At 44.3% G+C, this 14,743-nt stretch overlaps 1 protein-coding gene across 1 annotated transcript; it reads left to right on the top strand.

Moving 5' to 3' along the window:
- Positions 1 to 3,223: 3,223 nt before the first annotated feature.
- Positions 3,224 to 9,021, top strand: LOC131899411 (transcription factor 4-like). The gene is given in 1 exon segment (XM_059250857.1): positions 3,224 to 9,021. A coding segment is annotated over 1 exon segment (1,998 nt). The 5' UTR covers positions 3,224 to 3,294; the 3' UTR covers positions 5,293 to 9,021.
- Positions 9,022 to 14,743: the final 5,722 nt, after the last annotated feature.

The raw sequence follows: 14,743 nt of genomic DNA, 5'->3' as shown, positions 1-14,743 counted from the left end.
AGGCTCCAATGTTTGAACGCTTGGTTCCCACTTCATGGAACTGTTTGGGTAGGTTTGGGAGATGTGGCTTTACTGGAGGAAGTATGTCCCTGGGGAAAAGCTTGGAGGTTTCCAAATCCTCATACCATTTCTAGTGTAGAGCATACATTCTAGTGTGCTCTGCTTCTTGCTTCTGGTTCAAAATGTGAGAATTCTCCTTCTGCTCTCAGCATCCAGTGCCTGCTGCCTGCTACCTCTACACCACCATCATGGATTGTAAACCTCTGGACCCATAAGCCTAAATAAACTCTTCCTTCTCTAAGTTACCTTGGTCATGGTGTTTTATTACAACAATAGAAAAGTAACTAATATAGGAACCTATAATTAAGATTTACACGGTTGAAAAATTTGTAAGAAAATTCTGAGTTCTTAGCCAGTCTTGTAGATGACATCACAAATTTTGGATGGGATATAATTAAATGAAGCAAGCAATATCATTTAAATCTATAAGGGTAAATGGACTTGGATCTTTTCCTGATTATAGAAGTCCAAATTTCCAACACTGATTCATGTTTGATCCATGTTTTAATTTCCTCAAATTCATTAATTTCATACATGAATAAAAAAATCACAAAAACAGACATTGATTGTAGAAAGTGGACTTGGTGGCTCATGTCTGTAATTCCAACAGTCCATGAGGTAAGGGAAATCTCTTGTTTGTCTTCAGAGAATATATGGAAAGGTAGGTATGTAAACAGTTCTAAATGAGACTGACAGTGAGAAAAAAGTTCAGTGAACAGAGCCTGTAAGAAATAAAGAACCATGTGGCTTACAGAGAACACATGAATGATGGGCACAGATCCTTATCAGTGTCTGGTTGGAGGTACCAATCAGAAATACTGATCCTACTTTCTACACTGTTGTATTATCAGACTGGTTCTACAGCAATATTAATACAATTCTGGTAAGACTGAAGGTTTCATCCCTACTATTACTCCAAGAAGTTGTTCAGTTTACAAAAATTGTTCATTTGGGTCTTTTGATTTTTAACATTTTTATTTCTTAGTTAATTAATTTTGTTCTCAATGCAAGCTGTGTATATTTCTCTATTTAATTTCCTAGAATCCTCCTCCTTCAGAGAAGGTTCTAGACTCTTATTCCATACCTTTGCCTCAACCTGTGTGTGTCCTGAGAAGTGAAGTGAGTTTCTTCTATGTAACTGCATACTTGGGTCTTGCTTTTTTTTTTTTTTTTTTTTTTTTTTTTTTTTTTTTTTGTGGTTTTTCGAGACAGGGTTTCTCTGTGTAGCTTTGCGCCTTTCCTGGAACTCGCTTTGGAGACCAGGCTGGCCTTGAACTCACAGAGATCCGCCTGGCTCTGCCTCCCGAGTGCTGGGATTAAAGGCGTGCGCCACCACCGCCCGGCGGGTCTTGCTTTTTAATCCATTGTATTATTCCATGTGTATCAGTTGGAATTCTTAATTCACTTATGTCTAATGAAACTATTGATAGGTTGTAGGCGGAGTGTTTTGTCAGGACCACTGGCGCCTAAATAACCACACAGGGAAACTTATTAATTATAAATCCTCAGCCGATAGCTTATGATTGTTACTAACTAGCTCTTTCAACTTAAACTAACCCATAATTCTTATCTATGCTCTACCATGTGGCAGTACCTTTTTTCAGCACAGCACATTCATCTCCTGCTTCCTCTGCATCTGGCTGGTGGTTCTGCCCTCTTTCTTCCCAGTGGTCTCTCAGTCTCGGCTCTCCTGCCTAACCTCTTCCTGCCTAGCTATTGGCCAGCTGGCTCTTTATTAAACCAACGAGAGTAATACACACCACAGTATACAAAATGATTATTCCACAGCAACACATAAGGTTTGTTATCACTGTCCTTTTGCAACTTGTTTCCTTGTTTTACTGTGGCTCATCTCTCCCTCTTGTAGCAGGAATCTTTTTTTTTGTTTGTTTTTGTTTTTTGTTTTGTTTTGTTTTTTTGAGACAGGGTTTCTCTGTGTAGCTTTGCGCCTTTTCCTGGATCTTGCTCTGTAGACCAGGCTGGCCTCGAACTCACAAAGATCCACCTGCTTCTGCCTCCCGAGTGTTGGGATTAAAGGCGTGTGCCACCACCGCCCGGCTTTGTAGCAGGAATCTTAAAAGTTCTTATTAATAAAATCAAACCCGAGGCCAGTTATTGGGGTCAGTGCTGGTAGATCAGAGAGACAGAACAAGCCATGGCTACCTCACCTTGCCAGTTCCTCAGCTGGTCCTGTTTCCTCAGACTGGAAGCTTCTGTGTCCTCATCCCAATGGCTCTCAGCTGAACTGCTGCTAGAAGCCTGAATGCTTAACCAGCCAAAATGCTTAACCAGGCAAATGCTTCTAGTTTCTGGTCCTCACGCCTTATTAACATTTCTGCTTTCTACCACCGCTCCCTGGGATTAAAGGCTCACTTTCTGGGATTAAAGGCGTGAGTCACCATGCTTGGCTATATCCTTGAACAGATGGATTTCTGCCTCTGGAATGCTAGGATTAAAGGCGTGTGCTACCACTGCCTAACTTCTATGTTTAATATTGTGGTTGTTCTGTCTCTGACCCCAGATAAGTTTATTAGCATGCACAATATTTTGGGGACTACAATACCACACCCTCTCTTACAGTCTTTCTTTGTGACTAAGTGACTTCCTGGAGTGTTATATTTTGATTCCTTGCTTAGTATTATTGATTTGTCTACTATAGATTTTTCTTAGATTTTTTTTATGTGTATAAGTGTTTTTTCCTGCTTGTGTGTATGTGTACCACATGTGTGTTTGCTGTCCATGGAGGTCGAGAGAAGGTGTTGGATCCCTTAGAACTGGAGTTACAGATAGTTGTGAGCCACCATGTGGGTGCTGGGAGCTGAACCTGGGTCCTCTACAAAGATCAGCAAGTGCTCTTAACAGCAATCTCTGCAGCCCCTCCCACATATTTTTGCTTTGTGGTTATCACAATCCTTACAGAAATCCATTTTGATTAGAACAAGGTATTTTGAAATTATTGTAATGTAACATGATCATAAAGATAAGCGAGAAAGAGGAAATATACTAAAAGGCTATATTCGCATCCATTCCTTTCTATTCTTTGATATTTTTAACTTTTTAAAAAATTCTTGGGAAGAGGTGGTGGTGGTGGTGGTGGTGGTGGCGGCGGCGGCGGCGGCGGCGGCGGCGGCGGCGTCGGCGGAGGCAGGGGGATAGACATGACCGCCGCCTGGGCGCCGGCACTGCACCCGGAGCCCCTCGTCGCGCGCGGGCGGTTTGTGTGATTTTGCTAAAATGCATCACCAACAGCGAATGGCTGCCTTAGGGACGGACAAAGAGCTGAGTGATTTACTGGATTTCAGTGCGATGTTTTCGCCTCCTGTAAGCAGTGGGAAAAATGGACCAACTTCTTTGGCGAGTGGACATTTTACTGGCTCAAATGTAGAAGACAGAAGTAGCTCAGGGTCCTGGGGGAATGGAGGCCATCCAAGCCCATCCAGGAACTATGGAGATGGGACTCCCTATGACCACATGACCAGCAGGGATCTTGGGTCACATGACAATCTCTCTCCACCTTTTGTCAATTCCAGAATACAAAGTAAAGCAGAAAGGGGCTCATACTCATCTTATGGGAGAGAAAACGTGCAGGGTTGCCACCAGAGTCTCCTTGGAGGGGACATGGATATGGGCAATCCAGGAACCCTTTCGCCCACCAAACCTGGCTCCCAGTACTATCAGTATTCTAGCAATAACACCCGGCGGAGGCCTCTTCACAGTAGTGCCATGGAGGTGCAGACAAAGAAAGTCCGAAAAGTCCCTCCAGGTTTGCCCTCCTCAGTCTACGCTCCTTCAGCAAGCACTGCCGACTACAATAGGGACTCACCAGGCTATCCTTCCTCCAAACCAGCGGCGAGCACTTTCCCCAGCTCCTTCTTCATGCAAGATGGCCATCACAGCAGTGACCCTTGGAGCTCCTCCAGTGGAATGAATCAGCCTGGCTATGGAGGAATGTTGGGCAATTCCTCTCATATTCCGCAGTCTAGCAGCTACTGTAGCCTGCATCCACATGAACGTTTGAGCTACCCATCCCACTCCTCAGCAGACATCAACTCCAGTCTTCCGCCGATGTCCTCGTTCCATTGTAGCGGCACAAACCATTACAGCACCTCCTCCTGCACTTCTCCTGCCAACGGGACCGACAGCATCATGGCAAATAGAGGAACTGGGGCAGCAGGTAGCTCCCAGACTGGAGACGCTCTGGGAAAAGCCCTGGCTTCGATCTATTCTCCAGATCACACTAACAACAGCTTTTCATCAAACCCTTCAACTCCTGTTGGCTCTCCTCCTTCGCTCTCAGCAGGCACAGCTGTTTGGTCCAGAAACGGAGGACAGGCCTCATAATCTCCTAATTATGAAGGACCCTTGCACTCTTTGCAAAGCCGGATTGAAGACCGCTTAGAGAGACTGGATGATGCAATTCATGTTCTCCGGAATCATGCAGTGGGCCCGTCCACAGCTGTGCCTGGTGGCCATGGGGACATGCATGGGATCATCGGACCTTCTCATAATGGAGCAATGGGTGGCCTGGGCTCAGGGTATGGAACTGGCCTTCTTTCAGCCAACAGACATTCACTCATGGTTGGGGCCCACCGTGAAGATGGCGTGGCTCTGCGAGGCAGCCATTCTCTCCTGCCAAACCAGGTTCCGGTTCCACAGCTTCCTGTCCAGTCTGCAACTTCCCCTGACTTGAACCCACCCCAAGACCCTTACAGAGGAATGCCACCAGGTCTCCAGGGCCAGAGTGTGTCTTCTGGAAGCTCCGAGATCAAATCCGATGATGAGGGAGATGAGAACCTGCAAGACACAAAATCTTCTGAGGACAAGAAATTAGATGACGACAAGAAGGATATAAAATCAATTACTAGCAATAACGATGATGAGGACCTGACCCCAGAGCAGAAGGCAGAACGTGAAAAGGAACGGAGGATGGCTAACAATGCCCGCGAGCGCCTGAGGGTCCGTGATATCAATGAGGCTTTCAAAGAGCTGGGCCGCATGGTGCAGCTCCACCTGAAGAGCGACAAGCCACAGACCAAGCTCCTGATTCTCCACCAGGCCGTGGCTGTCATCCTCAGCCTGGAGCAGCAAGTGCGAGAAAGGAATCTGAATCCGAAAGCTGCCTGCCTGAAAAGAAGGGAGGAAGAGAAAGTGTCCTCAGAACCTCCCCCTCTGTCCTTGGCTGGTCCACACCCTGGGATGGGAGACGCAGCGAATCACATGGGACAGATGTGAAAGGGTCCAAGTTGCCACCTTGCTTCATTAAAACAAGAGACCACTTCCTTAACAGCTGTATTATCCTAAACCTACATAAACACTGCTCCTTAGCCCCTTTTTTTTTGTAATATAAGACAAGTCTGAGTAGTTATGAATTGCAGACGCAAGAGGTTTCAGCATTCCCAATTATCAAAAAGCAGAAAAACAAACAAAAAAATGAAAGAAAGAAAGAAAGAAAGAAAGAAAGAAAGAAAGAAAGAAAGAAAAAAGTGCAACTTGAGGGGCGACTTCTTTAACATATCATTCTGAATGTGCGAAGCGGTATGTACAGGCTGAGACACAGCCCAGAGACTGAATGGCAATCCTTCCACACTGTGGAGCAATGCATTTGTGCCTAAACTTCTTTTGGAAAAAAAAATATAATTAATTTGTAAGTCTGAAAAAAATATTTAATTTAAAAAAAAATTGTAAACTTGCAATAATGAAAAAGTGTACTTCTGAAGAAAACGACATGAACGTTTTTGTTGGTATTCAAGTCAGCTAGTGTTTCTAATGACCGGATATTGGATAGGGGAAGCCCGGCTACCCTCATAACAAAACCAGCAAACGTCCTGATGGCAACCAAGTGATGACATTAGCCATTCCTTAGGGTAGGAGGGACAGATGGATGTTATAGACCTATGACAAATATATATATAAATATATATATAAATATATATTAAAAATTTAGTGACTATGGTAAGCTTTTGTTCATTTGTTTCAGACTTTTTTCTCCTGTAAAAAAATAGTACTGATTAACTTTTTTAAAAGAAAGATTTTACTGTAAATATGGATTTTTTTTTTTTTGGTCTGATTTTTGTCCCTTCCCCAGTTTGTTATCGTACCCTGTAGTGCCAACTCTGCTTCCGGAGGGGCAGTGCAGGACGGAGTGCTGACCCTGATGTTGCTTCTCATTCATAAATAGTAGAAAGTTGTTTCTCCAGTCTTTTGGGAACACAGGACTTAAAAAAATCACATCATGTGTAGAAATTACATGCAGCATTGCCCAGGCAAGGCAAAAAGAGTTTGTCCGGCTTGTGGCGCTGCCCTTGTGACCCTCTCCTGGGATTTTCAGAGGTACACGGTTAGAATGCTACAATGTTACCACTGTGCCTTCCAATGTTTATATCATCGGAAACATAACATAATCAAAGTGGCTGTGATTTAACAAAACGATTCAAGTGTTACCTACCTGTGTAGCCGAAGTAGTGTGCAGTGAGGCGTTTCTGAATACATGGTCAGATTTTTGGAAAAAATACAAAAACTTAAAAAAAAAAAAAAAAGAGTCAAGTTCAAAAACCGTCAAATGAGAAAATTGCAAGTAGTGTGACCGAGCTGATTGATTTTGTTGCTTGCTTTCTTTCTTTCTTTCTTTCTTTCTTTCTTTCTTTCTTTCTTTCTTTTTTCAAAATGGGTTTACTAAAAAGTAGATGACTTACTTGCCTCCTCCTTCGTCTGAAAAATGCCAACCAATCATGCAGCATTATAACAAGCCTTATAAGTCCTGAAGCATTAAGTTGCACTTTTATGAGGAGGGGTATAGTGCAGTATTCTCTGGCCAGTATGAATGAAGTTTATACTTAACATTTGATAGAAACATAGATCAAACTATGGCACAGCAACTCATCAGATAGCTAGCATTCACTCTGGGCACAATTGAACCAATTCCCATCCGAAATCTTCCTAATGGTTGACTTTGGTGTGTAGTGCAGTAAACAGTAGTGCTTCTACTTAAGCATCCGTCAGCATCCTTTCGTCTCTAACTGGTTTCTATTTTTACAGCCACACAATCTTGGCATGTATTAAGAAAAAAAAAATCCCTGTTGAAGTAGTTTTTTCCACCTATCAGCACTGAGTAAATGCCATAAATCCATGGAAATGGTCTAAATGCCCCATCTGTTGTCCTGTTTTACCAGTTACGTAGTGATGAAACACATTTGTAAATTTTATGCAACCAATGGCAAACCTATCATTATTTTGAAACTGTGTATGTAAAAGTTATATTTTTACATGTAGACTCTTGTTATTATGTGTTTTAATACATTGTATCAGGTTTTTTGCTTTTTGCTTTCTAAACTGTGTGGTTTTTTTAAAAAAAGTCATTTAAATGAAATAGTGAGCTACAAGAATCTGAAATTTATGTTCATTTCCGAAAATGTAAGAACAAATAAGATAGTTATCACGTGGTCACCTTTTACAAACCCATAAACATTTTGATTAGCTCTGTGTGTGTGTGTGTGTGTGTGTGTGAGTGTGTGTGCGCGCGTGCGTGTTGAAAACTGTAAATATGTTCAGTAGTGATAAAACTAAAATGCTTTGATTTGTTAAGTTCCTAAAATGTGGAGGTGGATTGAAAACGTAGGAGAATAGCAGAAATCAAATTTCATGAAAAGTTCTTCGGGGGCTTTCCTATGAAACGTGCGAACAGAGGGGCTCAAAGAAGGGCACGGAAGACAATAATGTACACTCCCCTCCTCCCTAAATGATGGAAACCATGTGTACTTGTTCCCTCCCCCATGTTGAAGATTTCCTTTTCGTGATCCATTCTGCACTCACTTTGTATAGTCTACCAAGGCGGGTATCCCTAGGAACATTATTATTATATAGGAAGCAGGTATACTCTGATCACATTCAGGATAAGTGTATAGAAGAGAATATGGTGTTTACTCTTTAGGGAACTGGAAATACTCCCTGCATTGATGTACATTTTCAGAATGGCACTTTTGATACATGTTATCGTAAAGGTGCTTACTAAAGCTGAATTAAAGTTTTTCCAATCTGTAAACAAAGCAAAAAGTTAAATTAGTCATTTGATTTTTTTTTCAATTGGTGCTTTTATATTCTGTTCTCACTCAAACAGAGGAAAAGCTGCGATTTCTTGCTCACCAGCTTTGATGTATTCATTACTTGGTAATGTAATACGGCTATTGTCAAATTCCTTTTGGAAATAAGCAAAAGACTCCCTAAAGGCCACCAGAAGCTGCTGGCTGCATTCTGCTTGGTGGAGAAACATGATCTGACCCTCTCTGTAGTAATTGGGTTGTATCTCCAGTTTAAAAGAAAAGAAGAAGAAAGGGAATGTGGCCTTTTTAATGTGTTTTTTTTTTCTTGTTGTTATTTTGTAATTATCAAACCCAGGTAAGATATTGGTATTCCTGCACTGGATTTTTGAAAGCAACTTAAAGACAGGATTAAAATACTATACATACATTTCATAAGGGTCCAGACTACACTAGATATATATGGTGTGGTGATGCATAGGTTAGGGACCCGTTTAGAGGCTCAGACTTTGAAAGCAGCTTGGAGCAGTTGATCCACCTCCACATTCAAGTACTTTATGAATATGCAGAGTTAGGGATCTGCCCATCTAGGAGTTCCCACCATTTGTCCTCTGTGTAACTGTGAGGAACACTAATGCGCATACAACTCTCAGATCACCCAGTCGTACAACTGATTCTGACTCAGTCTTCCGATTCCTGGTTCTGTTTTGTTTTTCCACGTTTTTCCCATCTCTTGATTTTTTTATTATAATTATTATTTGTGATCTTTGTTTTGATGAGGGGTTGGGAAGTGGGAGGGAGTCGAACTGAGACTTGGGGGTAAGAGGATTTTTTTTTTTCATCTTTGCATCCAACAGGCAGAATATGATCTGTGTCCAAAACTGAACTTAAGTCAGGAATGAAACGATTCAGCATAAACAAGCACAAAAAAAAAAAAGTAGTCTGCCGGCTGACTGGAAGCAAAAATTAAATAAATTTAAAAAAATAAATAAATAAAGAGGTGAAGACGGAATATGATGAATTCCAAGACAATGGGGCACCAAGGCCTTTGGGCCTCTTCTTGATTTTGCTTTGGTTATGTTTGTTTTCTTTCAAGATGTTCTTTCTCATGGGACTTGAAGTGACTCATCTCTGTGCAGTGCTGTTTTGCCATATGCTCATTTCAAGTATTATAGACATATGTAATGGTGAAATATATGAACTGTGGCCTTTTTCATTCTCGTTACTTGTGATGCAATTAAGTGAAGATAAGAAAAAAAAAGCAGAGATTTACCATTTATCAGTGCCTGGCTTTTTGTTATAAAGCTTTGTCTGTCTAGTGTTCTTTTGCTATAAAATAGACTGTAGTACACCCTAGTAGGAAAAAAAAACTAAATTTAAAAAATAAAAAATATATTTGGCTTATTTTTCGCAGGAGCAATCCTTTTATACCATGAATATTACAAAAAAAATTGTCAGATTCTGAATATTTCTTCTTTGTAGATTTTTGGAATCATTATGAGTAAAAGTTTGTTACTTTATTTTACTATTTAAAAGATGTTATTTTACCATGTGTTACCGAGATGAAACTGTATGGTAGCTTCTTTTGTTTGTTTTTGTTTCTTTGTTTTTGTTTTAGTTGTAGGGTCGCAGTGCAGACTTTTTTCTTTCTTTTTTTTTTTTTGCGACTGTACACATAGCTGCAGCATTAAAAACTTTAAAAAAAAGTTAAAAAAAAAGAAAAAAAAGGGAAAACATTTCAAAAAAAAGATAAACAGTTACACCTTGTTTTCAATGTGTGGCTGAGTGCCTCGATTTTTCATGTTTTTGGTGTATTTCTGATTTGTAGAAGTGTCCAAACAGGTTGTGTGCTGGACTTCCTGAAGAGGCAAACCACCCAGCTTGGTCTAGACCATTACCTGTTCCCATCTGTAGTTATTTGATGAAGTCATGTACATGACCGTTCTGTAGCAATAAATGTGCCATTTTTATAAAAAAAAATTCTTTGTGTCTTTCACATCATGCATTTTAACTCCATTCATTCCCCATCCCTTTGTATCTGTCCTCTGCCCATGCAACCTCCCCTCCCAAAATAAAATAAAGTAAAATTTAAGAGAAAAAAAGAAAAAAGAAGGAAAAAACCCAATCTCATCATGGGAGCTGTAGTGTGACACAGTGAGTCATGCAGCGAACCCTTTTACCTACACATTTTTACTTGCAAGTGTTCATTGCAGAGAGTCATTGGTCTGGTTTGAGGCTTCTGGTTTCTGCTACACTATCGATGCTGGGCCCTCACTGGGACTCCTCTTGGATATCCTGTTGTTGTCCTGTGTCATGGAGATCCTGTAGTTTTGGGTCTTCAGGACTAGCCCCTTCACGATGCTGCAGCAGATCATAGATGGGGTGGATGTTAGGGTGGACCAACTCATAATCCTGATTCTGGGCATGGGTAGTTGCAGGGTTGGTCAGCCTGCCAGCTCTTCCCTGTCTTCCTTACCAGGGTGAGCTCTCCAGCTTGCCCTGGCTACTTCACCTCTTGCAGCAATGAGCAAGGAGTGGAGCCAGTCCTCCTGTTTTTACACCCTCAGGGTGGCCTCTGCCACACCTACACCTTCAGGGCCAGCTCTACTGTGTTGCCCAGGTGAGGTGCAGGGGCCACTCTCCTGCGTGCTACAGCTGGTGAGGGGCAAGGATAGTTCTTCCACTCTTATGACCTCAGGCAGATGGGGGAGGCAGATCTCCCACGCTCACTTTCTCAGGCCTGTTAACCCACACTCCCATGTGCGGGGCAGGGCCCATTTTCCCAAGTGCTGGAGCTGGTATGCGGGCGGGTCAGCTCCTTCACTCACCACAGGTGGCAGGGGCAAGGGGGAAGGGCATCTTTCCCTCTCCCTCAATGCAAACATGCAGATGTGGGGGTGTGGCCAGCCATCCCACTCTCACACCCTCAAGGATCTGCCCACAGGGTCACAGCTGACAGCAGGGCTGCTTTCCTTACTGCTGTAGCTGGTAAGGGGGAGGGTCTGCTCCCTTGTCTGTCGCAGGTGGCGAGGGGTAAAGGGAAGCATCTCTCCCCTGCCCATGCTGCCACATGACAGACAGTTGTGGAGACAGCTTTCCCATGCTCACGACTTCAGGGCTGGCACATCCACATGTCCGCCAACAGGGTCTTCTTTACTGTGCTGCCCAGGTGAAGGGCAGGGCCTGCTCTCCTGAGTGCTGCAGCTGGTGAGGGGCAGGGGCAGCTCTCCCACTCTTATGACCTCTGGGCCAGCTCTCCCACCCACCTCAGGTGTAGCAGTGGTGGAGGGCATCATGGGGGGAGGGCATCTCTCCCCCACCCATGCCACCATAAGGCAGATGAGGGGCAAGGTCAGATCTCCCACACTCATGTTCTTAGGCTGGCTTGCCTGCACCCCCTCCACACATATCCCCATCCCCCCCATGCCAACAGGGTCAGCTCTGCTGCTCAAATGAGGTGCAGGGCCTGCTTTCCTGAGTGTTGGAGCTGATAAAGGGAGGGTCAGCTCCCTTGCCAGCTGGAGGTGGTAGGGGCAAATTGGGAGGGACTCTTCCTCTCCCCTACCACACCACCCTGCAAACAAGGGAGGAGGTACCTGCTATGCCCCTCCTACAGCTTCAGGGCTGGCTCACCTGCACGCCTGTCTATAGGGTCAGCTCTACTGTGCTGCTCAGGCGAGGCACAAGACACATTTTCCTGAGTGCTGCAGCTGGTGAGGGGTGCTCCCCCACCTGCTGCAGGTGGCAAGGGGCGAGGGGAGGAGGGCATCTTTCCCTCACCCACACCACCACATGGCAGACAAGAGGGCTGTGACCTGCTCTCCCATTCTCACACCCTCGGGGCCAGCTCCCCTGTGCCCCTGCAAACAGGGTTAGCTCTATTGCGCTGTCCAGGTGAGGGGCAGGACCAGTTCTCCCTAGTGTTGCAGTCAGTGAGGAGTGGGGCCAACTCTGTACAGCCCTATCCTCTCAGCCTTCAGTGGTGTCAGGAACCATGGACATCAACACAGACTGAGGCTGCATCAGGGCCATGAACCCAGACATGGGCCCCGGTAGCAGCCCAGGCCCAGACATCACCATGGCCCGGGGGGTGGGGGGGGTGGGGGGGTGGGGGTGGGGCAATGAAGCTACCCATATCAACCCGCTCCTCACTGCTTTCACCTCTTCAGATATGTCTCTGTCCACAGGACATGAACCATTCTGTCTCTCTTTCTCTCTCACATATGACACCATACGTTTGCTCACCATAATAGTGTCTGTCAGTTTGGCGCAAGATGCCAGGAGGGCGCATGTTTTCTCCTTGGAGCCTGGGGTGGACTGCTCCAGGCCTAAGTGTGAATCTCCTTGTCCTGCTCAGTCCCTTCTGGCGCTGGGCAGGAACATGCTTCCTCCTCGGAGCCTGGGGAGTACCACCCTGGGGCCTGTGCATGGATCTCCTTGTCCTGCTCAGTCCCTTCTGGCGCTGGGCAGGAGCATGCTTCCTCCTCGGAGCCTGGGGAGTACCACCCTGGGGCCTGTGCATGGATCTCCTTGTCCTGCTCAGTCTGTCATGCTTGTTTGATGTCTTAAAAACAATATGACACTTGAACCTAGAGTTTTACACACATCAGACAAATGCTGTTATACTTCTCATTCTTGAATCTTATTGATTTTTTATTTTTGAGATAATGACTCATTATGTGGCCCAGATTGGACTCAGATTCATGATATTCTCTCAGCTTCCCAATTATAGGAGCTAAAGTCATGTGTCAACATGCCTGGATAATTTTTTAATGTTTCATTAGTAAACACTAATTTACATAAGAATGGGTTCATCATAACATTTTCACATATATACATAATGTATTTTAGTCATATTTACTCCAATGCTGTCTTTTGTCCCCATCCCATTCTTTTTTTCTAAGATTTGTTCTTTATGTATACAGTGTTTTGCCTGCATGTGTCTCTGCAGGCAAGAAGAGGGCACCAGATCTCATTACAGGTGTTTGTGAGCCACCATGTGGTTGCTGGGAGTTGAATCAGGTCCTCTGGAAGAGCAGCCAAGTGCTCTTAACCAATGAGCTATCTCTCCAGCCCCCACCCCATTCTTATTAATCCCTTTACTCTTCCTAACTAGACTTCTTCTAATTTCACGTCTTTTTTTGGTGACTCAATGAGTCCCATTAGGATTGTTTACAGTATAGGTAAGAGTTTGTTTGCAGGATCATGGGCACAGTGCTAGTGGCTACATCCTTAAGGAAAGTGTCTCTCCTTCCTCCATTAACTGTTATCATCCTACGAATCTGCTTGGGGTGCGGGGCCCCAAGTACTAGTCCTTCTTCCATGACAGGGTGTTGATGGGCAAGAATCTTGTGCAGATAATTGCAGCTTCTGTGTGTTGACGAATGCAACAGCCACATGATGCCCAGAAGCCAACGTTCCACACTTGTCCCCCTACTTTCTCCTGTCATTATATTTCCCATCCCTTTCCTGCAATGTTCCCTGAGTCTTAGATGGAGTGCTATAGATGCCTCTTTTGTGGTTGGGCATTCATCAGTTACCTCCCCTGTGTACTTTGACTAATTCTAACTCTGCAATCACTGCCAAGTACGGTTAAAGGAAGCCCCTCTGACCCAAGCTGACAGCAGCACTAGTCTGTGGTTATAGTTACATAGAAGACAATTTGACAGGCACATCATGTCCACTTAGCAACATGACAGCAAGAACTTCCCCACTAAACCTATGGCCTCCCCAGCCACTCCTGTGGAGTGAGACTCAATTCCAATCAGAAAGCAATTGGCTTTTTTTTTTTGAATCTCATAAATGTATGCAGTAGAACATCATGGTCTATCCCCATCTTACCCCTCCAACTACCTCCATTTACCCCCAACATGCCACTCCCAACTTCATGCCTTTTTTTGAGACAGAGTCTCACTATGTAGCCCTGTTTGACCTGGAACTAGCTATGCAGACCTTCCTGGCCTGGAACTCACAGTGATCAAGCTGCCGCTGCCTACTGAGTGCTGGATTACAGACATTTGTCACCACGCCTGGCCTCATTCCTGTTTAAGTTTACAACCCATTAAGTCCTCTCAGTGCTGTCTATATGTGCATGGGTGTGGGGCCGTGCACTGGAGAATGGGAAATCTACAAGTGGCCATATCCGCAAAAAGAATCACTGCCTCTCTCTCCCAGCAACTTCCCACTGCCAAAAGCTCCTTGCAGTGTCATGGTCCAAGAATGGAGTCCTGTGATGAGATTTCTCAGTGCTTGTGAGAAAACTCCAAGGAACCATGGCAAGAGTCTTACAGTCTCAGTTTCTTAAAAAACACAGATTTTTTTCTTGCATTTTGCTTTTGTGCCCCTCCCAGGTGTAGCAGATAGGAGTGAGTTTACTTCCAATTATTCATTATCACTGGCTATTGTTATTTGGTTGGATGCCTCTTTGGAAAAACCTGGTTTTGCCATGTGCAGCTTACTCTTGTGATTGGGCACCTATCTCATATGACTCCTCTTAACCCCCAGAGTATATATTGTATATATATATCCTATCCTCCCCTCCCCTCCCCTCCCCTCGTCTCCTCTCCTCTCCTCTCCCCTCGTCTCCCCTCCCCTCCTCTCCTCTCCTCTCCTCTCCCCTCGTCTCCCCTCCCCTCGTCTCCCCTCCCCTC

This window comes from Peromyscus eremicus, chromosome X (genome assembly GCF_949786415.1).
Source record: "Peromyscus eremicus chromosome X, PerEre_H2_v1, whole genome shotgun sequence".
In the NCBI taxonomy this organism is placed as follows: domain Eukaryota; kingdom Metazoa; phylum Chordata; class Mammalia; order Rodentia; family Cricetidae; genus Peromyscus; species Peromyscus eremicus.
This window is presented reverse-complemented; position numbering and strand designations above follow the sequence as displayed.